This window comes from Cinclus cinclus, chromosome 5, assembly GCF_963662255.1.
Source record: "Cinclus cinclus chromosome 5, bCinCin1.1, whole genome shotgun sequence".
Lineage (NCBI taxonomy): Eukaryota > Metazoa > Chordata > Aves > Passeriformes > Cinclidae > Cinclus > Cinclus cinclus.
Window position 1 is genome coordinate 54,811,542 of NC_085050.1, and position 26,627 is coordinate 54,838,168.

Below are 26,627 nucleotides of genomic sequence, written 5' to 3' on the forward strand. Positions count from 1 at the left end.
CTGTTCTTTATAAAAAAGTGCTGTGCCCTCAGACACTGAACTCAAACACAAGTAGAGGGTAGCAACAGGGAAATAGCTCAATCTAACCTTGACAGGTCTGCAGCCCTGGATCAACTTTGTATTTCTGTATTGGTCCAAAGAGGCTATATCTCTCAGATTATTTTCTTTTTACTTTATTTATTTTCCTTTTTCCACTCTTAAAAACTTCTCTTGAAGCTGAGTTTATGGCAGGGAATACATTGGCCTCCTAACACGAACTCCTATTCTGGTAGACATTGTCTGCTCAGATTTAAACCACGCATTTTTCTTAACGTAAGATGTCCACACAAGTGAGGAATCTGCCTGACGAAAAGCTAGGATGGGACAGTAGATGTTTTACCAAACTAACATTACTTGACCTAAGCTGACCTCGAATATTTACTGAGTGTGACAATTTGTGTTAGGCTGCACACAATTTGACAAGGTGATTGGAATTGAATCGTTTAGAGCTTCAGCTAGGTAACTTTAGCTCACAGGCCACTGGAAGCTGCCCTTTATCAGCTCACATGCTTGTGTTACCTAATTTAGAATGTGCCTGTGCAAGAAACAGGTTCTAATGTGTTTGATTCAGTCTGAAATGTGCTGCACTGATACATTTTATTTTGTGGGAAATTATCCATCTTTCCGAGGGTTTTTTGACCAGCTTAAATCAGATCATCTAGCACCAATTACTTTCTCAGTAAAATGGTGCACTTAATAAAAAGATGAGGCAAAAGGAAGAAAGTCCATTCCTGCAAGTGCAGAAGGATGAGCATCTGCTTACCAGCACAGTCACTACACGCAGAACCACTCCTCGCATGTTGTTCTCCAGCTTTCTGTCTGTCAGGGACCCATTCAGACCAGTTATGGGATTCCAGCAGCCAAGCTAAAAGAGAAAACAAAAATAATTTTCTCACTGCCCATAAAACTTTGCTAGTCATTCCTCCTAGGTGGCTTTAAGCAGGAACCCATGAAATAGATAGAATACCTCCTGGAATCAGTGGGATGGAAACTCAGGGAATGACTTGTACACAGATTTGTCTTGAAATTGAAAATGAAGCAATTAATGAATATCAGTTTTTGATTTTAAATACCAGTGTGCAATGGATGACAGCATCCAGGATTTGGGGTTATATGCATTGCTTTAAAAGAGGTCAGAGAAGATTTCAATATCACTGAAAAACATTTTAGAAGTACTGTAGCTGTAAAAATATTTCTGCCTCGCTTTCAGTAATACATTAATTGGGGAAATAATAGCTACCATCATTTTAGCACACTCTGCTCCAGCCCATTCTTCCTAGTGGAACTCTGAGAAAAGAAATTACACCAGCTTTAATTAAAGCTTATACTACTAATTGGTAATGAAACAGCAGTGATTTTAAACTAGGTTAAAAATCACATTTAAAGATGATTGAGGAAAAGACCATTGGATAAGCACATTACAGTATTGAGAGAATACTGCAATAGATAATGCAGAAAAGTTCATCTATGCCATTCTTTGCATTGGTGCTATGCTATTTCTTGAGCTTCTGTGGATGCAGCTCTTGCTCAGGAATGTCTCTAGGATTATCTGCCTTTCAATCTGAGTTTATTAGACCCTGATTTGTAATTCAGATTCTCTGAAAATCTTTCTTGCTTTTTTTGTATGATGGCAGATATTTTTTTGAGCACAGAGAAACAAATGAATCAGTAAATCAAACACATCCTTTAGCACCACACAACAAGATAACCAGTTTCATTTTGGAAATTCATTGCCACACTCAGCTGGCCTGCACAATTATCAGTGTTAAATCCAAAATCCAACAGAAGGACAATGATTCACTTCAGAGGACTTTGGAGCAGGTAAGGCAGGTAAACCTTACCTTTGGAGTAGGTAAACCAATTGTCTATGTGAAGTCATTGCACAGCCAAAGAGAGAGGCACCTGCAGCTACCAGTTCTTGCTCTGAATTTCCCTCTCCATGGACTGTGAATGAAACCTTTGCAGGGATGCTCCTCTTCTGTCTCCTATTTAAAGGACCAAAATGTTTCACTCCCTCTGACATACCAAGACTAAGATCAGTAGGCTACTGTTTGGTCCAGTGGACTCTACTCTTGGAGAATTCAACACCATAATCTGAGAGAAATATAAATTGTAAAACATGGAAAATATTACTATAATTTCACACAGAGTCACAGAAATGGCAGGTTGCTTCAAATCATCTGAAGGGGTTCGTAAAGAAGAGAACTTTGGTGACTGTACTTGAACAGGAATTTACAGAAATCATTATTTTCAGTCCTTCATGCGAAAAAGCTTTGTATATGTGTTTCATAGATCTTTCAAAGTGAAAGAGAAAACAAAGAACAAATTTTAAGTAAGCGTATTTAATAGTTTTAGAAGTGGATAATCTGAAATATTTTTCTTCATAACACCGATTAGAATAGAGTAACTGTTAAATTTTTAAATTTCAATAGATTCATATTAATTCTTTGAAGATGCCTCATTAAGAAAATAATCTCTCAAACAGCAAAAAAACCCCAACTTTCTGCAATGATAAAGAAGTTAGGTTTGTCTCAATTGTCTCACAGGTCTTTTCCAATCTAAATGATCCCATGATTCTATGTTTCCCAAAGGAAGATGGCCTTAGAACAAGGTAGTCACTTCTCTCTGCTGCCTCAGAAGTACTCACAGTTAATTCTCACCCTTCTGAAGTCAAGGTTATCCCACAGTCAGGGAGTGAGAGAGGGTAATGCTGAGCCTACTTGTAATCACGGGTAATGACTGAATCAAGGATCTACTTAGATCCAGAGCCCCAGAGAAACTGAAAGCAGCAACAGGATACAAGGAGAAACAAAATCAGGAGGTGTCCTATTAATCTCTTGAAATTGCTCATCTTTCCTATAGCAGTATCTAAATAAAAGCACAAAGTAACCCCATTTGGTTTCCCCACTTCGTGTTCCCATCCGATGACAAAGACCAGCAAGAGATCACAGCAGCCCTCTCTGCTTCTTCTGGTCCTGCACAGGGTATTTAGCTGTTCTCTCGTCAGGGATGGACTCCTGACATTCCGGGTCCTCACCACTCCCCTGGCAAAGCCCTGCAACACTTTGAGCTGAATAACCTAAGTGCTGAAGTGCATTACCTATAAGAGTGCAGTGAAATGCAGCAAATGTACTTGCACTGTATTTTGTATGTGACAAACCACTGACGTCCTATAAAGCAAAGCATTTCATGGACTACATTTTCTGTATGAAAAATAGTGAAAACGGTACTAAGTTCACAGAAAAACTGCATTAAATTAATTCAGTGATTGTCATTCTTAGTCACACAAAGAAACTAATTAGAACTTAGATCCAATTAGCATATCCAAATGTGTTGGTTGTATAATTACTGCAGAAACTCTGCTGCTTTTGCCAGAACTAAAACCCTAGGAAGTTACTGAGGAGCCTTTTTATCCTTTTGAGGTTAAAGTCCATTTTTAATTATGTACATTAATGTGCACATATTTATATAATTAAGTTTTGGACCAACCCTACCTTTTCTAAGGCAAACCACCCCCCACCAGCATAACATTTCTGGAAATTCAGCATAGCACTGATTTTCCTTTGAAAAGGCACTTTTTATTTTCAATTATTGTTCATTTAATTTTCAATTCAATTGTTCCTTTATGCAGCTCAGTCATGGTGAAGACAAATGTGTGGTGTCTTGCCAACAAAGTTGAAATTGATTTTGAGTGGGAGTTGCTTACTGTTATTAGGAGAAAACAAATCAGCATTTATTGATGACAATTTGAGCTTGTCATTGCAGCAAGGAGCAAATGTAACTACTGCTGAAACATTGAGATGGGGGTGGTATGAAGCTCCCTCTTCAGCTTTGTCTCGTTTAACTGCTTCTGCAAAACATTTGCTGCTTCTGCAGTTACTTCCTTTTTCTTTTGTTCTCTCTCTGATGGTTGAAATGAGAGAATAGATCAGACAATAACAAAATCTCACATTAATTCTGTTGGATTTGGGCAGATGGGTGATGGGAACTCTCTTACTGAGCACAGGGCTTGTCATCTTCATACCACGCAAAATTTATCATTTATAGTGCTTTGAACTTCTTTTTCAGTTTCTTTTATTTATTCTAATGACAGCTTTCACTCTGCTAGGTTTAATATAATATGATGAAGATGGAAAAGTTTTCAGTCTTCTACTTCCTTTGATATCCAATTTGCAATCTCTTTCTGCTCATCCCACATCCCAGTTTGTTATCTTCACTACTATCACTGTCAAAATGGGCTTTGCTCTCCTGTTTTGCTGGCAAAGCCAAAAATTTACTTCCATTCTTCATTAGAAAATTTTGACTATATGGACAATGCATTAAGGAAGGTCTTTGCATATCAATATTAAAGTAGGCAAAATCCACTTCATGTGTAGTTAAAATTTCATTATTTATAAGGAACTTGGAACACTAAAGTCTATAATGCCTTTATGAAGAGCTTACAGCCAGTTTTCCTCCTCTACTTCCTATGCAACCAATGAACTCTGCTGAATATCTGAGACCTTTTACTTCTTTTTCTGGCAGACTAAAATGCAGATTGTGTCAATTAATCAAGAAAAATACATTGGCCTGATATGGTCACAGTTGAGGACCATCGGAGAAAATGAATTAAACCAGAACACTGATACAGATGAATTACTTAAGTGCTTGTCACTACATCAAAGTTTAGAGTGCTTTGTTACTTCAATTAACATAGAAAATATACAGGAACGGGTTTATTCAATATGACCACCTTGGAACTCAGACTGCATTACCACAACACTATTAAAGGTCAAGAACAGAAAGCATTCTAGAGGGGGTACAGTGGAAATCTGAAAGATAAAACTGCACTGTATATGCAGCCCAAATCCATAAGGACACTGGGATCACTGGCTCCTCTTTCATTTATTTCTCTGTCATTTAAAGAAAAAAATCCCAGCAATGTCTTGGTTTTAGTATGGACAGCCTGACAAAACATTTCCAGTATTTCCAGGAAATGCCTACGACAGAGCAGCTCACAGTTCTGGTGAACCACAGAAATCACAGCCTCCTTGCCTGAAGTACCCAGATGTGCTTCAGAAACTCCCTCCACAATTTTCACCCGGGTCCAACCTGCTTTAGGAGCTGAATCCTTACAAGATTCGACTTCAACAGAAGAAATGTGCTTTAAGAATCCCCTTTTCCATTCCAAAGCATATTAAATTCACAGAAATGGAAAAGACCCCATGAAGCTGTCACAAAATGACACTCAGCTAGGTTAGAACTCCCAGGAGGGCTGGGATGACTAGAAATGGGGCACACAACAAAAACAACAACAACAACAAAAATTAAGTAAAAGGTGGAGGTTTCTCTGGTGATGTGTGGATTCAGCATTTGCAAAAGCTTCTAGGAATACTACTTTAGGCAAAATTCAAGCAGGACAACACAGAAATTATTTTTCACAGAGTACTCCTGATGTCTCTTGTCAGCTGTTAATATGTCCAACAGCAACTGGGAAATCAGACACTAAATCCTATTGCTTAAAGACTGTCTCACTGAAGAAACAACATAAAATATATCTTTTGGTTTTCACTATGACACTGTCAGTTATACAAAATAGTCACATGCTCTGTTACCTGGTTAAAGAGTCCTTTCAGTTCAGCTCTTTAGCCAGCAACCAACAGCTCATCAACCAAATGTGCAAAAAATCTGGTGGCCAGGAATTAACTGAGGGCTTTTGTTGGACTGGACTTGATTAAAGGGGTAAGGATCAGTTTGGGTCAGTTTTGTTCTTCACAGCAATTTCCTAACAGGATTGGTTAGCCAGCAAGCTTTCTGTGTGTAACTGCTGCCTTCACCAAGGCTTCGGTAATAGTCAGCAAATAGTAAGTTGTTCAAATCAATAGAAAATACTGTGCTGAACAATTGGATAATGTAGTGCAGCACTTGTTTCTCCTACATTCAATGTGGTGAAATCTATATAGTTCTGTTCATTCTGTTAATTATTTTGTACAGTGTGTTTTATTGCTTTAATTTGTCTCTGGCCTAGAAGGAATGGCCTGCCCCTGCACTAGCTCTTTTATTCTCAAGTTGTTAGGAGGATGTGAATACTCAAGTTTAGTTTTATATCCAGTGCACTAAGGATTGTAATTGCAGCAGTTGGGGTGGGCTATTTGTTTTCTTAACTGATCGTAGACACAAGTGCAAGTGACCTCAGTAGGAATTTCTTTCCTCAAAGCCAATGCACAAGGCAGAATAACACTGAACAGAGTTAATAAAATATTTTGCTTTGGGGACTACCCAAATTTCCTTTTCTTACTGAACTGAAATAAAGAAGCTAATGGAAAGTTACATGCTGGTAACCTGCTGTTCATTTGCCTAGTAGCTCTTGACTCAGTGTTTTCTCAAGGACCCAGATTGCTGCCAGAAGTTATAATTGGGTATTTTAGACCACTGACAAATGTTGAATTTATGGGGAAAACAACATAGACTTAATAGGTATTCTTCCACTGCATGCTCTCCTCACAAAGCTGATGCTTAGTGCTTAGGCCAAGCTTCTAGAATCTAATGATGTATTTTTTCAAATGTATAGTAAATCACCATATCTCAAAGAAAATGAACCATCTCTCCAAGCTGGTGGTGTCATTGTAATGATCCCTGACTTCCCCCCCTCCCTTCCACATCTCTTTATCTCTGGCTTACTTTCTCTATTTCTTCTTTCCCTTTAATTTGAAATTTGGTGGTCTTAATCTATAATTTTCTGCTTCTGTCACCTCTTTGGAAAATACTCTTTTTCCCTTCTTTAGTCCATTTTTTTACTATGAATTCAGTACTCCCAGCAGCTCCCTAACCCGTGGTTATCTTCCTATTTCCTACACTGCAATACCTCTTGCCATCCATTTCCCTGTGTACTTTCAGTGTACTTACTGTCCTCTCTGCTTTTCTGTCCCTTCATCTTCCTTTCCATTTCCTGTAGCTTTTTCCTGTCTTTTTTTTTTTTTTTTTTTTTTTTTTGCTTGTTTGGTTTTTTGAGGTTTTGGTTTGGTCAAGGGACATCACTTTTCACTACATCCAGCTTTGACTCATTTTTCAAATCACTTTGGGTCCATTCCCCTTTCTCTTTGCCCTTGGATCTCCTTTTCTCTCAGGCAGTCCTCTCAGCAGACTTCTCCCCAGCTCCTCCTTCTCCTTTTGTATTATGAGGGAGATGGGACTTAAAATAAATTACTGTGTAGCCCTGTTTCCTTTGCTTTCATCTTTCCTGCAGGTGTTTTTTTTTACTCCCATCCCCTGATAACCTTACACTTTTCTGAAGAAAAGAGTCAGACAAGGATAATAAAGAGTCAGATGTTGATCTCTTTTCCCATTGCCTCCATATTTCAATTAAAGCCAAACATTCAGAAAAGCCTGTTCTTCGACTCAATACCAACTTCACCCATTTGCTAACAAATTTCTTCATACTGCCAGAGTAAAACCCATGAATATCACTTTTATTTCACACTGGAAGCTCTCGCTGATGTCTGAATTAGTCCAGGATAATTGATAATACCAAGAAAATTCAGGTTTGGGTACAGTTTAAATACAGTAACTTTGATTTTTAATTACAAATGCTTGTCTTATTTCTCATTAAGCATATTAAAAGTTAAATAGGATGTCTTTTACTGAAGTCATGTAAGGCCTGGAAGAAAACCAAAACCTAAAAATTAAGTTTTTTAAAAAGAATTTGGTCTATTTTGTACACCACTGCATCTTGATGAAATCAAAGAAAAATATGCGAGGTTACTACTCCAGGTTGTACTAAATCACAATATATAAGCTTTTGATACCATCATAAAACCTTTGATCAAACCTATTCAGTGAAAAACAAGGAAAAGCACTGTTTTCCACTTGGTTGCATGAAGCTCCCTCTCTATAGGTAGCAAGAAAACACACAGAGCATATTTCAGGTTCTCATCAGTTCCCTGGCAGTATTTAAGCATTCTTCAGCAGACTCCCAGCATTACCCTCAGCTTAGTAAGGTGTTTTTTTGAGATATGAATTTTCAGAAATAGTTTGTCAAATTGGAATATAGACAAATTCTGTTTGCTGTTTCAGGGCTCAAGAATTCTGGGGGAAGCATTCCAGTAAAAAATCCAAATAGTAATAGTGCACAGCAAATCCACCACTGCTTAATTTGGAGGGAACTTGGTTTACAGAGCAGCATTCTGAATAAACCCAGTCCAGAAAACCACATAAGTGGATCCTTCAGAGTAGAGTAAGGTGGTCTGTGGTGAATGCCCTGCTTCTGCAGCAGGGCTCTGCCAGTGCTGAGCTACTCCACACTGCATTGCAGTCAGCTCAGTGAGCACGGACACTGAGAAGCACCTAGGCTTTGTTTTCTGCAATAAAGATGGCCCCTTCTGTATTGTCACTGAATTAGTAGTCTGAAAGTGAGCTCTGGAAGTAAAACCACACAGAGAATTGTGTATTAGATTCATCATTCTCCAGGCTGGGAACATAAAGGAAGGCTCCTGTGTAGTTCCAGCCCAGGAACTGCAGTAGCAGGGCAGTAGCACAGACCTGTGCTTGCAATGAAGAAATCGGTGCTCGCTTTAAAGATAGCTGACAAGGAATGCATATTTAAATATACAAGGGGCCCAATGAGGCTACAAAACATCTGGACTAATTTCAGTGTCCCCTCTTTAGCTTTTTCTTTTTTTTTTTTTTAAGTGTGAGCAGCATTATCACACACTGCTTTCACAGCAATGCATCAAGGAACTCTACATCTAGTTATCTTTTCATATGTATCTTTTCATATGAATACAATCTTATGAAGTATAATTTTTTAAGGCATAGCATATGGGAATCTCCATTTTTCTTTGGCAGGCTAAAGGATTTTAAATTAAGCAATACCTCTGCACTATTTCCTCAGAAGTATATTCACTTATTTATTTATTCAGTTACTGAATGCTCCCAGGGCAGTACTGCTGTGGTTGTTTTCCTCATGCACTGGACTTGGGTGAAGGGTGGAGGATGTTCCTAGGATGCACAGACCATGGGAATACATGTCCTGAAAACCCTGGAAATAGAACAACCTCATTTCATATCATACTTACACTTATCATCTTTGTCATTGCTACACAATTCTCAATTTCAACATGAAACGCCAAGTAAGAAAAGGAGACAGAAAAGCACCTCCTTTCCTTAGTCGAGGCACTGATGTAGTGACATGAAAACACTTCTCCAAATAGCAGATACAAAGTCAAAGAGAGGCAGCTGTGATAAGATTACTATTTTTATCTCAAAGACTGTGGGTCCCTGTCTCCTCAGACACCTTCAGCCTCTCATCGCCAACATGAAAAGTAAAGGAATTAGAATGTAGGTATTGTGAGAACATACACCAATGCTCAGCACAGACAATTTCTATATCTTCGAGCATATTTGTACCTGTCCAGAAGCTGTTCAAACTTAAACAGCATCAAAGTATCTTACACTTTCTGCTGCTCAGCACAGCAGAGTTTGCCAGCTCTTTCTTAAATGTAGTACAAAGAAAGAGCTGACAAGTGTCTCCTTTTCATACATGCTAGTGCAACATGCTTCCCAAGCAAGGGGGCTAGGAAACAGCTACTCACAAAAAATCAACACCAAAAAGCAAATGCTTAAAAAAAAATACAACAAAAAAAAAAACCCAAAAAACAAACAAAACAAAAAAAAGGGAAGAGAGAGAAAAAAGCCGATGGACCATGAGAAATTTGCATGAAACAGCATCTTAGCTTACTGTGAAGGCATTCTGGAGAGTGCCTAAAGAATGAAGAGCTTCGGAAAAATGTGAAAAAAAACCAAAACAAGCTTTTACTCAAATATTTTGGTTCAGGTTTCTCACTGCAGAGGAGCTAACATGGCAGTGCAGCAGGAGTAGCACTAGATGACAAACTGCTTTCCATTGATTCTTCAGATTCCTGGGATGCTTAAATGAGGAACACAGAAATGGAAACAGTCTTTGCTTACACATAGATCAATACAGTGTTTCTAAAATTCAGGATTTATTCTTAGCATTGGCAGAAAAAAAAAGAGGTCTGCTAAGCTGGATATGTCACAGACTTACCAGCTTGATACTGGCTAGTAAATCAAAGATGCATTTTGCCATTGCTATGTAGAAAATATTACTCCAGCATAACCCATGCTCACAGAGTGTAAGGCTACAGCCACCAGCTTTTAGTGCATTATAGACCAGATGTTACAAGTAAGTCACTGGATCTTATAGTTTTGAGAATTTGGTAGTGGAGAAAATAAGATTGTGGGGTGGTTTTTAGCACTCTTTCAGCACAGAGAAGCTTTCTTAGGAGCCAGAACTATTAGTAAAGAAATAAAAAAAAAAATTACCACAGCAGTAACCAATCAGAGTTATCAGTACCAGGCCCCAGCAGAGAAGAAACAGCATCTTCTTCTGAAGGCTCCCTTTTGACCCTGACACTTGGGGCAGTGGAGAAGAGAAAGGTCAAGAATGAATTTGAGGAGATGGTTGTGGCCAACAACCTGGATTACTTCTTCCCACTAAATTCAACTGTAATGAGAGCAGGTGTGCACACCTAGAGTCCTAAAGATCAGCACAAGTACCAGGAGCACTGAGCACTGGGAAATCTTTGAGTAATGTGGTCTGGTTCATACCTGGGGTCCCTCTCTTTATGGGTCCAGATAATACTTTCTAAAATTTTTGCCTGCAGATGGTCTAGCCTTAATTGGAAAGCAAAAGCCTCTTTAGTATCAATAGATTGTTACTGAAATCATCTTTGGTCTAAAGGTCACGCACTGCTATACTGATAAGCAAATGTTATACCCATAATGGTCAAAAGCAATTCTCTAATTACCAACACTATAAACTCACCTTCAGCACAGTCAATACATTCAACTTCATTCCTTTCTATATGCCAGAGGGCAATTGCTTCATCATTAGATAGCATCAAGGCTGTCCCTAAACCAGACCTGTACCCCTATGGCCTTTTGATGATGCCTGCAGTGACACCTCAGAGGCATGACCACCTTACCAGCAAGAAAAGTGTAATTTTGATTGCCCCAGTGGCTTTTCCTGGGGGCAGTGCTGTAGAGCTACCACAGCTGTACATAACTTGTTAAAAATAACTGTGTTGCACTTATGCATACTATGCAACATACATGGCTGAGACCAAATTTGGTTTACTATTAGTGGGTTCTCCACTGAAGAATATCTAAATCCTATTCCAGATCAGCAACTACTTCAGAGGAGCCACATAGAGGAGTGGGTACTTCTGCATTAAAGAAACAGAGGCATTAGTGTGATTAAATTTCATATGCTTTCATAATCATTAAATGGCAAATGATCTGCTGTAGTGTACCTGAAGACTTAAATAAAAATCCCTGTAGAAAATAGTAAATCATTAGTTTAAAAGATTAAATGACACATCTACTAAGCCCTGTCTAGAACGGCTGAATCACTGAAATAAATTTTTGTTACAAATGAACATCACTGCTCTAATGACACTGGAATTTGCCACAAAAATAAATTAGAAGTGTATCTCAGTAATTAAAACTACAGAAACACATGATAAATCTGTTTTGCAAATGATGAGAACTATATTTGCTAGAACACTATATTCCTACAATAGATTAATACACACTGCTGAAATGGGGTAAGGAAACCAGGAACTCTAAACCAGTGAGAATTTTCTTAGTTTGATATTGCACAGATCCTTCTAAGAACATATTGGCATATATGGCAGTGATGATTTAATCAGCTAAGTAGCAACACTGTGCTCATCACTACAGTCTTTCTGGGATTTAATTTTAAGCAATGATACCTATTTTAAAATAATCTTTTCATTTGAAAAGATCTACTACTTTTAAGAAGAAATAAAAGTCTTAAGAGGACATTAAGAAATCAGTAGTTAGGCTCAAATAACCTTTCTAGCCTCTTCTCATACAAGAAATTTCTTTCAACTGAGAATGGTGGCTTAAAAATATCATCTTTCCAAATGCTAGACATAGCCAAAACCAGAATCCTTGAGTCTTTTTCTCCACATACCTGTGTGTACAATTTCATAATCTCCCAGTGCACACTCATACTTTTTGCCTGGGGACACTGATTATCTTTCAAGGAGCAGGTCCGATGGTTAACAGCTGCTGCAGAAGGTGTAAATGTCTGCAGAACTGAGAGTGCTTTCTTGAAAGATGACTCTTGGTAGTACTACTCTTGTTCAAGAGTTCACCTCTATTGTAGTTTTGATGGAAAATGTTACTGGTGTTCCTAAAACTAGAAGATAGTATTACTATACTTTTGGATTTTAACAAAAAAATCTCTATAATAATTTCTTTTAAAAAAATTTATTTAAAATATAATGATATCTTAAAGTTTCCCTGCAAAACTCACCGCCATTTATGCAATCCTGTGTAATACGCTATAAGTCCCCCACTGCAGGCTAAAGAGACCAAAAAAAAAAAAAAAAAGCCTATTAGCTGGTGTGGCATCTATCCATTGTGACGGATATTGAATGCCATTAGTCTCTCAGGATTTGTTCTGATTTAAACACTTTAGCCACTTTCATTAACTGTGTTGGCATAGCTATATATTACTCATTTAACCTGCACTTCATTGCACTCCTAATATGCAATCAGGTTTTGCAAACATGAACCTGAATATAAGGCACTTGAGACTGGAGTCTGGGTTGGTGTAAGCCAGAGAATTTTAGTGAAAATAAGCCTCACTAGCCTATATGAGGATCCAATCCTATCCCTACACCTGCAAATGCAACTATATTTCTTCTTAGAATAGATCCTGAATGTGTCTCCATTTTTAGTACAACACCTGGGAGCTATGCTCAGCTCACCTTTCATTGCATTAAAACACTAATTAAAATGAGAATTTTTATTGCTATAGGAAACATAAATTGCCTCTCTGCAAGATGTACTAAAACTAAGTGAATAATTCATCTATTTTTCATATACAAATTTATTCATGGAATAATATCATGCAACAGCTCCTTTATGGAGATGGCAGCCAGTTTCTCCAAAGAATTCAATAACCAGAAAGCTATGCTGGTTTGTTTGCCTGGGCATATTGTCTTTACAGGACATCTTTTTCTCATGATTGGACTGTCTGGTTTCTGGCATGAACATCTTCATTTATCAGTTCAACCCTTATCAGCTTTATAACCTGCAAAAATACAGACCACATACTTTCTAAGAAAGCATTAACAATAACTAAGTGCAAGCATTACACAGCACATGACAGTCCTGTTCTCAGGAACCATCATTGTTTAGCAAATTAAATTCCTTGAACAAGCAGAGCTAAGCCCTTGCACAAACAAGCTGTCCTAAGTCCAAATCCCCAGCACCTAAGCCTGTCTGTCTTGTGGTTTTGTGATTTCAAGATAGATTTGAAAACTCAGAATACCATGAAAAATGTCCTAAACTGGAAAATATTCACTAAATTTCTACTTCCACTGCTAGTGGCATTTATAACTATCTCACTTTGATAGCTAAGAGAATTACCTTGATATTTCTTTCTGTTACTTCTTATATGCTATTTCACTGTTGAAGGCAAAATAAAAGTCACTCCAGCAGGTCTATCCCTACCTTTAGTACACTGGAATTTTCTATTCCAATCCCCAGGAGCCTATATTAGTCTCATATTGCTTTTGAAAAACATTATCTAATCAGCCTGGCCTATTTCTGTGCTAATTATCACTATGCTTAGAATGACTACATTGAATAGATAACCTTAACATACATAACATGTATTATTTTGAATTGTACAGGCTTCTGTCTCCTTGCTCATACGGAAGTGTCATTGTAGCTCTGCTGGTGCAATTCTATGAACCTGCTAGGCTTGTGAAGTGATATCTTTTATTAGACCAAGAAATACAGTCAGGGGAGAGAGCGAGCTTTGAGCTCAGAAATCTAATGAAAGTCCTCTGAGAAAAAAAAATCTTTCTTGTTTTTCTTCCAGCTGTATTATTTAGTCTTATAAAAGATATAACCCTTTCCCTGTAGGCCTGACAGTCCTTAGTTATAACAGATTATTTAGGATGGAGATAGGTCAAAGAGGAGTTGTAGAACAACAGACCGGAAAGACAAAAAAAAAGGAAAACGCAGGGAAGGTAAAACCACGGCACAGACAAATTGCAACTCTTTACATAAAATACTCTGCCTGCTAGTCCTGAGGATGGTCTCTTCAACCTCAACACCATGATAGGATTTCTCACCAAGACTACTCTAGACTAAAACACAGGGATCCATTTTTTTGGAGAGGTTGCACAGGGGAGTTGCTAATGGTCATGCTGACAGCTGTCTGCAGGAAGCAGGCAGGAGGTTGGATATTGCACAAGTGATGTTCTGTGCATCTAGGAGGAGTAGGGATATGAAGGCACTGAAAGAAGGGCTCTCCATACATATCTATGGAAGGCTATGGAAAGTAGAGACTTGATGTGCCGCTCAGTGGATGGAGAACTCAGAGACAACAAGCACAGAAACAGAGGAAGAATGTGCTTTCTTTGATGGGATCTTTACTGTCTGTTCTCAGGCTTTCCAGCTCCTGCACCTCATGTCAGAGTCTGGGGGAATGAAGCACTAAACATGAAATGAGGAAATCAATGAGGATGTGCTTAAAATGAAAATGAGCCCATGGAACTGAACAGGATATAGCTGATATGGCTGAGGGAGCTACAAATCTCTGATGTTTGAAAAGTCTTAGTGTCTGGGAAAGGGCAGACATCACACTCATCTTCAAAAAGCACAAGCAAGAGGATCCAGTGAAGCAAAGACTGCTGAGTGCAACCTCAATTCTTTGAGGGATGATGAAGCCCTTTCCACTGGAAGGTGATGCTCTCTAGGGATCAAAGCAGGACATCCTGTCCATGGGCTGCACAGGCAGTTGATGCCTTTGAAAGGGGAAAGCAGACTTCTACAAACAGAGTGAAGAAAAATGCTGGAAAGTTTAAAGCCTCTCCTTCATCGAAGCAATTCTCTCCTTCATGGAAGCAATTTCTATCTGTATTATCTGTTACTCATCCTCTTTTCCTGTAAGTCCCATTTTATCAGTTAATCCAGACTGTTTTCATAGTAAACAACTCCTGTAGTTATCTGCAAGTTTTATCAACGATGGTTGTCTAGTTTCTTGAAGATTGACACAAATATTTGAAAGGAAAACAAGCCAATTTTCTTGAATATAAATACACCTCAGAAGTAGAAGCAGATTTAATACACAATCATATCATACACTGATGTATTCTGAGACAGACATAATAAATTGAGTTTTAATCTGTTATTATTAAGGTCACCCTCTCATTTGCGCTGTGATTATTTTTTTGTTTGCTAGATTTCGCAATTTGAACTACATAGGCTGAAGTTTCTATACCAGATGTCAGTTCAGTATAAACTCTCATAAATCATACAAACAGCATTTGAATGATAAAATATGGTGCTTAAATAAATTCTTAATTTTCTAATTTCTGGGTCATATTTAACCTTGAAAATATTTTAAAATTCCTTTTATGTGGTAATACAGTAGAAAGGATTTTAGTATAACTTTTACCAACTTCTCCTACTATTTCTTGACTTGTTTCACACTATCTAGCTGGAAAGGTTCCAGCTTTTGTCTTTGACTGGCAGTTATTTTTTTAAACTAGGGCAAAATTTTTGCAACTCTGCAGAGGAAAGACTGCATGAAAAAAAATTACTCTTAAAATTAAAAAAAGATCTAAAGGTGTCATGACCCACTTTTAACGCTGTTTACAAAGGGAAGCTCAAATCATCGAGGAAACAAACCAACTGTGAAATGTTTGCATGTGGTAACTTAACCACTTCTGAGATAGGCAAACAGCTCTTCCCACCATTTTCACTTTTTATTTTCCTACAGCTTCGGTGGAAGATGATCTTGGTAGTATCAGCTTTTGACATTTTTAAAAATCTGACTAATGTGCCTTTTCTTGATAGAAAAGGACAGATGTCCTAATTCATAGCTCAGCATAATAGAATTAGAGCTTTAAAATTTAGCAGGCTTTTTAGAGATTGTTTTCAATTGTATCACAAAAGGCACTTTAAAGACAATTCGCACTAGCACTAAAAACCTGAAATTTCCTGTGGACTACATGAAGCTGTTCCTGACAGCTCCAATAATGGCTTGCTACTAATCAGTCATGAAAAAAACAACTCACAACATTGTTTTATGGGTTTGGTTTTTGCCGCTTCTTCTTTGCTGAAACAATTCTTTGAGCTTCTGGAATGGCTGTTTGTTCTTTAAAGCAAACAACTTTTTTTCTTTTTTTTTTATTTTTTTTTTTTTAGTAGAGCATATAAGAGGGCTCTTATGTAAAACACCTAAGGAAAAAAGTCTCTTTGAACAGGATGAAATTGCCTTTCCTGAAGTAGGCTTGGCTCAGTGATTTGTAATTTCTCAAGGCTTCAGGCAGGCTATTTATTCTAATTCAAACTCTTCCTCTTTGAAATCAATCATGGCTACACCTCATAATTTGAACTAATATCTTAAAAAACAACAACAGTCTCTTCCTTAAATGTAAAGGAACAAAAGATTTAGCAAACTTTGATGCTGTAGAAATAATATCTTTTCTGTTCTTTACATAGTACAGAAATCATATTAATAAGGTATTTTGCAAACATCTGTCTTGCACTCAGGTCCCAAATCAAAGACAAGGAACTGATGAAAGTCCACTGACTTCAGGCATCTTTGGATCAGAGTTCTCTGGCTTAGATGCTCAACCCCATTTTGATTTTACTCTTCGCAAATTCTACAGGAATGTGGCTGAAAAATTCTCTGTAAATTAATTACCTCATGGAATGAGCTGCTCCAGTTCCTTGTGATGTGTTCACAGCTATTAGGTATTGACAGAATTAATAAAACACAGAATATGGCAGAACCTCAGACCATCACTTGAGGATTTCTCTGCTTTGACTGAATATCAGAAACTCTTTATTGGATGCTCTGGTAAGAAAACACTGTGAGGCACACACCCTTGGCACAAGTATTTGCCAGAGAATTCCTGGCCAAAGAGCAAAGGTGAGCTGTTATGGATGACTTCAAGCCAACCCCTAGCTCTGGGCTGTGCCATGAGCTTAGCAACAACATCTGCAGCATTTCTAGCCGTCTGTGTAGGCTACAGCACTATTTGAAATCAAACTAATATCTGAAAATATTATCTTTGTAGCAATTCTTTGGTTCTAATCCATGCACTTCTTCACCCTAGCATTCCTAGACAAAATACATAAGTAAGACATTTAACATGTTGTTAGCATTCAGAAAATGAGTTAATATGAATGAGAGAGGAATCCCATAAGAAACAACAGGTGTGCAGTGGGACCAAAATGGATAGAATTAGTTGGAATACAGAAATGCTTTCTCCTGAATTTCTTGCATTAACAATTCTGTGAACTCTCTAATTATTAAAGCTCAAGACCTGCAGTTCTAAAATATAGAGTTTAATATCAGTCTTCTGGGGTTTGTTTTTGCTCTTATGCTGAGCAGATCCATTTGGTGTGGATTTGCTATCACTTCCTCTGCAATAGTGAAACAGCACAATAACAACAACACAAAACCCCAAATCCCAGCAAACCCAGGAAATGACAGAAAAGGTACTGTGTGTCATAAAAGAATGCAATTCATTGCAGTTGCAGAAATCACTATAATCTGAGTTCATCTGCAAGTGTAGGGAATTTGCAGAGGAAAAAAAAGAAAAAAAATCCCCTAATAACTCTTCTGGCTCAGAGTCAGGATGCACAGCATGTAAATTTGCTAGATCTCACAGACCTCTCATAAAGCTTACTGATGTCGTATCAGTTACCTACTTCATATTTATAGATAAGGGATGAAGTTAATGCAATTTAAATTTTTTTCTTGCCTTCTTTCGATTACATGAATACTGCAAAACCTATAAGCACAAGGGAACTGGACTCCTAAAGCATAAGTTAGCAGTAGAGTTAGATTTTTCCTGTATTGAAGCTACTGTCATCTTCCTCCAAAGCACAGATAAGATGAAAATCAAACCTCTTCCATAGAACAGAAGATTCTGTACTTGCAATGCCTATAGTCCCAAGTGGGATATGTGGGAGAAACTTAAGGTGATGCAGAACTTCAGTATCTTGCCCAAATGATCAGAATCAGATATAAGGACATATTCTTGCAAAAACTGAAAATACACAAAAAATGCCCTAAACAAAAACAATAAAAGTAGATGAAGGTCCTGGCCAACCAGTTGTGGAGCAATTAACTCTTTGAAAATTCCACATTCTGACAAAAGTCTTCATTATCTCCTTTGATCACCACCTGCCTTTTTATGACCCATTGTAAGCCACAAAGGGTAGGTTACCAGCAGCATCACATTAAAGAATCACTTTTCCCTCTCCACCTCACACTCTGACTTTTGAAACCATAGGAATATGACAAACCCCTTACCCCTTTTGTATATAGTCAAAGGTAAAATGTTGACAGCTGTGATGAGAAGAACAAATTTCCCTTTATCTAAAAGTTGTGCTTTTCAAGCTATATATACCTCTAAGAATTTCTTGCTTGATACAGTGTTCATATTAAAACATCAATTCAAATAGACTTGGTTGATGATGGTGAGAACTGTAGTACAATATAGACAAAGTTTCAACAATTCTTCCATAGGGCTTCTAACCACTCCAAGTGATCTTCAAACACAATTCAGTAGGAACACATCAGTAGTGATAAGGTTCAAAAGGAAAGAAAAATGATAAGAGAAGAATTCTAAAAAAAATTCTTCTCTTAATGCTGTCCAACACACAAAGATCTCATTTCCAAAGATGAACTGAGTGATCTCTACTGCATGCCACCATTCCCAGCTATTACATCATCTTGGTCTCTCTTATCAAGGGATGCCACAATTTGAGTGAGCACTGAATTTAGTGCCTAAATTCTCATTCTCTGAATTAGGATTAGCTACCTTACCTCATTAAGATGCTAGGAGTATATTTTTATAAATACTTACCATTTGAAAGAACTAAATTTTTGCAAATAGGAAAAAGACACAAGTATTTGAGACAGGTCCAAGTTAAAAGTGGAACAGTTCAGAATGACTCTCAAGAACTCCCCTTTGTACCAAAATTTTCCATCTTTCTAGAAGTTTGCGACATTCCAGCACTCCCTTTGTCACAAAATCTGCCCTGAGATGATTCTTACAGAGTCTAAGCACTCTTCCCATATATATTGACAAATGTAATACTATCCTCACTACCTTCCGCTAAAAGCTATCTCCTGTTAACCTGACTGAAGCAAACATTCACAAAAACACTGTTCACATCAATGGTATACAGCACTCATGACAGCAGCAAACATCCTTCCTTAGGTTGTTTTCAACCTTTTGGTTCTTTAAATTACATGGTTTATTACAAGAGACTGAGGGGAGACCTTATCACCGTCTACAGCTTCCTCATGAGGGGAAGAGGAGGGGCAGGCAGTGACCTCTTCTCTGGTAACAGTGACAGAATCCAGGAGAAAGGCCTGAAGCTGTGTTAGGGAAGGTTTAGGTTGGATATGAGGAAAAGGTTCTTCACCCAGAGGGTGTTCAGGCACTGGAACAGGCTCCCCAGGGAAGCAGTCATTGCAGAGTTCAAGAAGTGTTTGGACAATGCTCTCAGGCACAGGGTGTGACTCTTGTGCCCTGTGCCAGGCAAGGAGTTGGACTCCGTGATCCTTGTGGGCACCCTCCATGTCAGGAATATCTACGATTCTATGACATCTGTAATGAGACTAGTCTAAGTGCTATATTAAACAAAACAGTAATATTTTAAAAGGCTAAATCAAAGATGTGATAGAAATTTCAGTTCAGTGACTCAAACCAAATGTGATGTAGATGTGCTTAACTTATAAATTCCTGATCGACACAAGATGATATCTATTACATCTGTACTTTAAAATTAATGTCATCAATTACTGCAGAGACCACGACAAGTTCTGAAAGTTTCCAGGGACAGAAGTAATTTTGGCAAGAAGTCAGACACCTTCCTTAGCAGAACCATGATCCATCATTATGTATGAAATCCCAAATCATATGCACTCTTGGAAATAATGACCTAATATGAAAAAAAAAAAATTACATACCGAATTACCTGGAAGAATTCTATGTGATTATCAAAGATTATTAATCATAACAAGTTGATTAAATTGAATTTGAAACCAAATAAATCTGAAGAACATTCAAGAGCGCTTCTATTTTAACACAGTGATATTGACTAAACTCTGTCCTCCACACCCTAAAAATAATAATATTGATGGAGGAAAGAAAACCGAGGGATCAATACTCATAAAACTGAAGAAAATAATGACCAAACATCAAGTGAGTAGTTGTGCAAAAATGTTGAGACCAGGTACCAAGGAAATGTAGAATTATAGCAATGAAACACAAGTTTTAAAAAGGTTGATTTTTTTTATTTTGTTGTTTCTTATTTTTTTTTTAAACATGGACACACTAAATAATTCAAATAAGACATCAAATGTTTTCTTGACTGCATTTTTAACAGATAGCTGCTTTGTGTGCTTAGAGTTGATGGTCTTACTTCAAAACTTGATGTAAAGGCAACTAGGATATACCGGGTTTATTTCTCTTTGGAGCTTCTAAAAGCAGGTGGAGAAGAGTATTATTGGCACGTTTATTGAGACACTTTCATTATTAGAGGCAATTTATATTAGCACTTTTAATGTAAATTACTACCTCTGCTATTTATTACGTGGTAGCATTATTATGATTATCAATGCTGTGTTTAGATACCTAATGAGTGCTAATGCTATCATCATAATTGTGACTGGACGAATTAAAGCTTTCATTTGGTGAATTAAAATACAAGAAGGAGAAACGTCTGTTCCTCAATCATTTTGAGATGCCGCTGTCAATCAAGTGCTGCCTTACAGTTCATCTGCTGGAAATATTTTCCTTTCCACTCAAGCTCAGCTGCAGTTCAACTACACTATATTCAATGATGTGAATTTTTAGATTTTCCTCATTCACATTCAGGAAATACTTCATTTATAAAATTAAAATGATTAAGACTCTCTGCAGTTTCATAAGGGTTATTTAAGGATGACAGTCAGTCACTAGTGGCTTGGACTGGATTCAAATCAGTGACGTAAACATGGGACATTCTGTAATCTGTTATCATTTCCTGAGCAAAGCACAGTGATGTTTTACATGTTCACATCAAGGAAAAGCATGTAATTTGATCAAACTGCAAGTGCAAGCTTCTTGGCAGAGCCTGAGGGAAAGCAATGACAATAATAAAATGAATAGGCAGGTTGTCAAGAGAAGAGAAAGTATTTTCAACTGCAAAATTTTAAAGCAAATCTTGCAGTGGAGAGGCTGAAAATAGTGTCTGCAACAGTGCCCATGGCTCTCCTGGACGTGAAGGATTAGTTTCTGAACTGTAGACATGCTATTATTAAATGAACTCAGATAAGAGTTAAATTCATTCATTTACTTAAGTCTATTGTTGGCAGGGGAGCAAGTCCTCAGTGGTATAAAATGGAACTGGAGCTATGACAATTTCTAGCATGAGTGTCAGACCCTAGAAGTATTTATTTTGCTTGAAAAAGTAAAGACAGTTTATATGTAAATGAGATGCAGCTTGCCAGTTCTGTATAATTTGTCAATATGGATGCTAATTTCACAAAGACTGAGCAATCTCTATTCTAGAATAATAATAACAGAACTTCATCCCACCAACTCTTACTTGCAGCTGTAATCTCATTATGGTGTGGGACTAGAAGAACAGCTGGACACGTATTGTACGATGCTTTTCTTATAATTTCTTTGATATGTTTCCTGATCTCTTTCAGCAAAATGAGTGACGTTGAGAACTAAATGGAATTCTAGGACATCTAGTAAAAGCCAGCATTTCCATGGATTTTCAAAGCGTAGTATTTTTTGCAACTGGATAAGAGTGTCGATTAAAAATACCCCTTTATAGTGAAAATCTGATATTAAAACTGCTGCTGCCTTTTCTTCTCTTCATTACAAAGGGATTTATGCCAGGATGCAGAAAACATTGTGGAGCTTAAACCTGTCACATAAAGAGTTTCTTGGGAGAATTTTGCCTCCTGAGAGTTTGAGACATAAATCCAGAATTTCTGATTTATTCCCACTCCTGATAGCACTGGCCTCAATCTGGAGAATTGACTTTTAAGGATTTGAAAAGAGCCTTAAACCATCTTTAAAACTGAGAGTGGTCAATCTATTTCAAAGTGTCATAAGACCATAATGCAGGCTATAGACATATTTTTCAAAAAGGACACATTTAAAGTGTTTTCTCAGACACAACACTGAATTAAATCACTTCACCTAAGAACTAGCAAGAGAATAAGGTGTAGAAAATGAGTAAGATCATGATTCATTTTCACTTCACCTTCTCCTTGAAACTTTTGAATTTATATTGTTTTCATTTTCTTCTGACCTCATTAATAGTGATTTACAGTTTTTCAGTTGTCTAACAGATTCTTCTGGAGTGTAACATACATGTTGTGAGACTCTTTTGATAATGTTTTCTAATATTTTTCAAATAATTTTGCAATAAAGTCTGTAATAAAAACAGTGCATCTTTTGTGTTATACATGCATTCTGTGATACAAGTTTAAATTACCTAGAACGGATCTCAATATAAAGCTTAGAAGCATCTGTTCTAACAATTATTCTAAAATTCTGCATTTGTGGCATGAAGTTAATTGTTGAATTACTTAACTTACTTAACACAGTCTTGTTCGGCTTAGCTTTGTTTATCCCAAATTCTTTTCTATCCTGCCAATATTATTTATGTAATCTTTGGGGCTATAAATGCATTAGTTTTTTATATCCCTTAGTCTTGACTGTCTTATTTCCTGCTGTCTTCTAGACAATCTCTCCATCCCTGAAGAAAGCAATGGATATTATTCAGGAACATGATAAAAGGACACAGCTGGGCTTGGCTTCTATCTTCCCAAATGCCTTGGATGTCACTGGAATTTTAGTTAAAAATAAGGGAGTGCCAAAAGACGCAAATGCTTTTCAGACTGGGATAATTAGAAGATGGTAACCTAGGAATCACAGCAGTAACAACATTTATCTGAACTCAGAAGTCAACTGCCATAATTAAAAGCAAAAGAGTAAATTACTTGGCTTTGGATGGAAAAGGGTCAACTTGTAACATACCAACAATATTAAAAATGGACAACCATTACCTCCCAGGAAAATTTATTTTCCACATTCTTAGCATCACTTTAGTATTTACAAGGTCATTTGCCAACACTAAGACAGGTAGAGCAAATAAGCATATGCCAGCCCATACTGTTGCTCAAAGCATCTACAGAGCACAAAGCTGGAGTGCAAGTAAATATTTCTACTTTTTCCTAAAACTTCTCCCTTGCCACCAAATACTGCCGTGGTCAGTAGCCATGTGGTCAGACACAAGCTACAGAGCTGGGATGGTTTTTAGTCTGATTTCATACAGCAGTTCTTACCCTACAAAACCGAAAGACCCACATGCCACCTCACAGTGCACTGCCAGAACATCACTGATGTTCAAGCCTTGTCCACCAAATCTTATTTAGGAATCTGTCTTCATGCAGGATAGCAGATGCCACACAAGCATGATTAATCAATTTCAACTTCAACACATTTTAGACAACTAAACACGTTCCATTGTTCCACTGTCATTTTTAGTAAGGATGAGTTTAAACCTGGCCTGAATTTAAACTGTTTTTCTGAATCAGGTCCTTAACACGATTACTTCCAACAAGTAGTTTAAGTCTGAAACTTAAAACCCCCATAAACAGCCTTCAGAAACTATAGAACATGAAACATACACTCCATTAGTGTATGCTGACTGCTAAATCAAGCTCAAAACCCCAAATACAGTTTTAAATAAATAAAAAATCCCCCCAAACTATTACTTCATTTCACTGGTAAAGGTGAGTTGCCTCACCTTCCTATCATTGAAAAAGCTGAGGGGAAAAACTCCTTCCCTTCACTCCAGAAATAAATAAATAGCACTTATTTCCTCCAGTTTGTTGCACATCTCTCCGATAGACTGCTTTTAAATATGCATCCATGGGATTGCAGAACTTGGAATAGGGATTTATGAGCCACACTCTCTTTGACAGGGAAAACCTTAATAGCTTTTAAAAACAAATGGGAACATGGCTACCTTAGAAAGGAGGACCTAGCCAGAACTTCCACAAGCCATGACTATGCAAAAACATAAGGATATAAAACCTGAACTTTGCAGATCTTTCACTAGTGCTATTCTTTTTCCTTCTAAATTTATTGTTCATTAAATGAATTTTTATTTCTTATAGGACTTACATAATGCTGCCTTAGCAAGCAGCACATGCGAAATTTGTGGTCATTTGTGTAAATGTAGACCATGGGTACATACAACATATATTTTATAGTCACAATTTGCAAGCTTTCAGCTCTCTGTACCATTTATTTTTCCTGTTATCATCTCAGAATATTTTTATGAGCCAAGACACCTTTTTTTTTTTTTTTTAATCACAAGGAATAGAGTCAGAAAATATACCAAAAGCAACATTCACATTTTCCATGACAAAAGTTTCACAGACACAGATAAAAGTGCCCTTAATGTTTCCAAAATGCACGTTCCCATGACACGAATGTTTCAGCATCAACTAACTTGGAAATAAAAATAAAAACCATGATGCCTCTAAAAAGGCTTAAAAAAAATTGTTGATCTAAGATACACTTGAGAAAAATTCTTATCTTACTAAATTTTCCAGAATAGAAATTATATACCAGTATTTTCCAGTATAGAATTATATACCTTGCCTGCTCTGCCAGGTGATCAGGCAATTCATTTATTGCATTCTCTGATAAGTATAACTCAGAAGGAAGAAAAATAAAAAAGGGAAAATGTACAGATACATTTTTAATTGTCAGTGCTGAAGTTTATACTTCTGTTACCTTTACAAGGAAGCAACTGATGCCAATGTTTGTAGATGGGTATGGAAGTGGCAAATAGAGGCTCTAGGCATTATTACTTCTATATGGGTGTCTCTTTCCTTCCAAAAAAATTAAAAATATAGCATAAAGCCAAATATTACCCAGTTTGACTGCTGATAGTGAAATGTATTTTTTTCCATATTTAATTTGATTTCTGAGAAGAGACTGAAGTAGATATCTGATATAATGTATTTATGTATATATATACATATATATATACATGAAAGACTCAACTGCAGCACTGCAATCACCTTTTCTCCCTCCTCTCACAGTTAGTTTGCCAAAATTTCTTTAGGTGCACGGGTTTGCAGTTCACCTGTTTGAATTTGATTTATTTTATCATTGATTTATCTTTTTTCTTAAGTAAACACTGACCTTTCTACTCCCAACCTTTCTCTTGAGGTGACACAGCCCTGTCTTTGGAAAAGTAGACCTGCAACTTTAGCCAGAAGCAGACAACCTGGCATTTCCCAATAAATGACCTAATCGTACAGGCTTATAACACTAAAACTGTGATGACAGGTAACTTGATCATTAGTTTAGCTGTTTGCTTGTGTTTCTTCTGGCAGGCATTTCAAATCAGCTTAAGATGCCAGGAGCACTCCTGATCTGAATAATGCCAGGCAGTTCTGAGCTCCTGTGGGGGATACATGAATAAACAAACTGCCTCAGAAAACGAGAGGCTCAGCCCTCAAATGCTACTCTGTGGAGAGAGTTAAAAGTATAACTTCCAGCACTACATTTGTGTTACCATACTTCAAACAGCACTGTCCACTAACTGTGCCTTACATAGGCTTTTACTTTGTTGAGCTACTATTTGACTAATTTTTGCACTTTATTTTTGAACACAGATTGCCTCAGCATATGAGCAAGATTTTTTCTCTTTTTTTTGCAAGTAAGAGTAGACAATTTTGTGAACAATATGTAGAAGAATGACCTAAACACAGTAAGGGGTTTACAGGTAGGAGTGAAAAATCTCATCTCCAGATCTTTGCTGGAGTGGGTGCAAGCTTGTCTCACAGTTCATCTGTGCATTAGGCTCACTTGAACGAGGAGACAGCTTCTGTGTCTAACACCCTTCCTGGATTCAGTTGTCCACAAAAAGATAAGGCAGTAATATTTGAAGAAAAAAGACCTATTTTTCCTGTTTTAGGTGGGTGGAGAGCACCAACCTTTTTCACACAAGCTCCTTGACAACCATCAAATGGCTGTAATTTCTGCAGAAGGGCCTGAGCTGGGATTTAACCATAGGCTGAAAGAAAATCCCATTGCTGATATTCTGTCTCTAATAAAAAACCTCATGCACAAGGAAAATGTTCAAGTGTATTTCTTGGACTCAGGCTGCCTCCGATTTAGTCAGTGTAAAAGTTTGTGAAGGCTGTAGGAGAAGATTTCTCTAAGCAATGTGAAAGGACAGATTTTAAATTTATAGTACCAATAAAACTAAGACAAATTTACACAATTGCAATTCTATCTCACAGTGAAGCATTTTCATCCAAAACTATTTAAGGAAAATATATACAATTCTTCATCTACAGTCAGACAAATAAAATTGCATTTACAGTAAACAGTCAACATAAGATATTTAACAACACTCCAAAAAGAGGTTATAAAACCCAAGACTTTTAACTTTAATGGAAACAGAAACACTGCAATTTCATG

General features: G+C 37.2%; 1 protein-coding gene across 2 annotated transcripts in view; it reads right to left on the reverse strand.

Annotated features, from left to right (window-relative positions):
* GRID2 (glutamate ionotropic receptor delta type subunit 2) overlaps positions 1 to 26,627 on the reverse strand; it is a 680,288-nt gene that overhangs the window by 139,351 nt on the left and 514,310 nt on the right. For both annotated transcript variants that reach the window (XM_062493839.1, XM_062493838.1), the window contains one exon: positions 803 to 904. In XM_062493839.1, the coding sequence (XP_062349823.1) occupies positions 803 to 904 (102 nt within the window). The remainder of the gene's footprint in view (positions 1 to 802; positions 905 to 26,627) is intronic.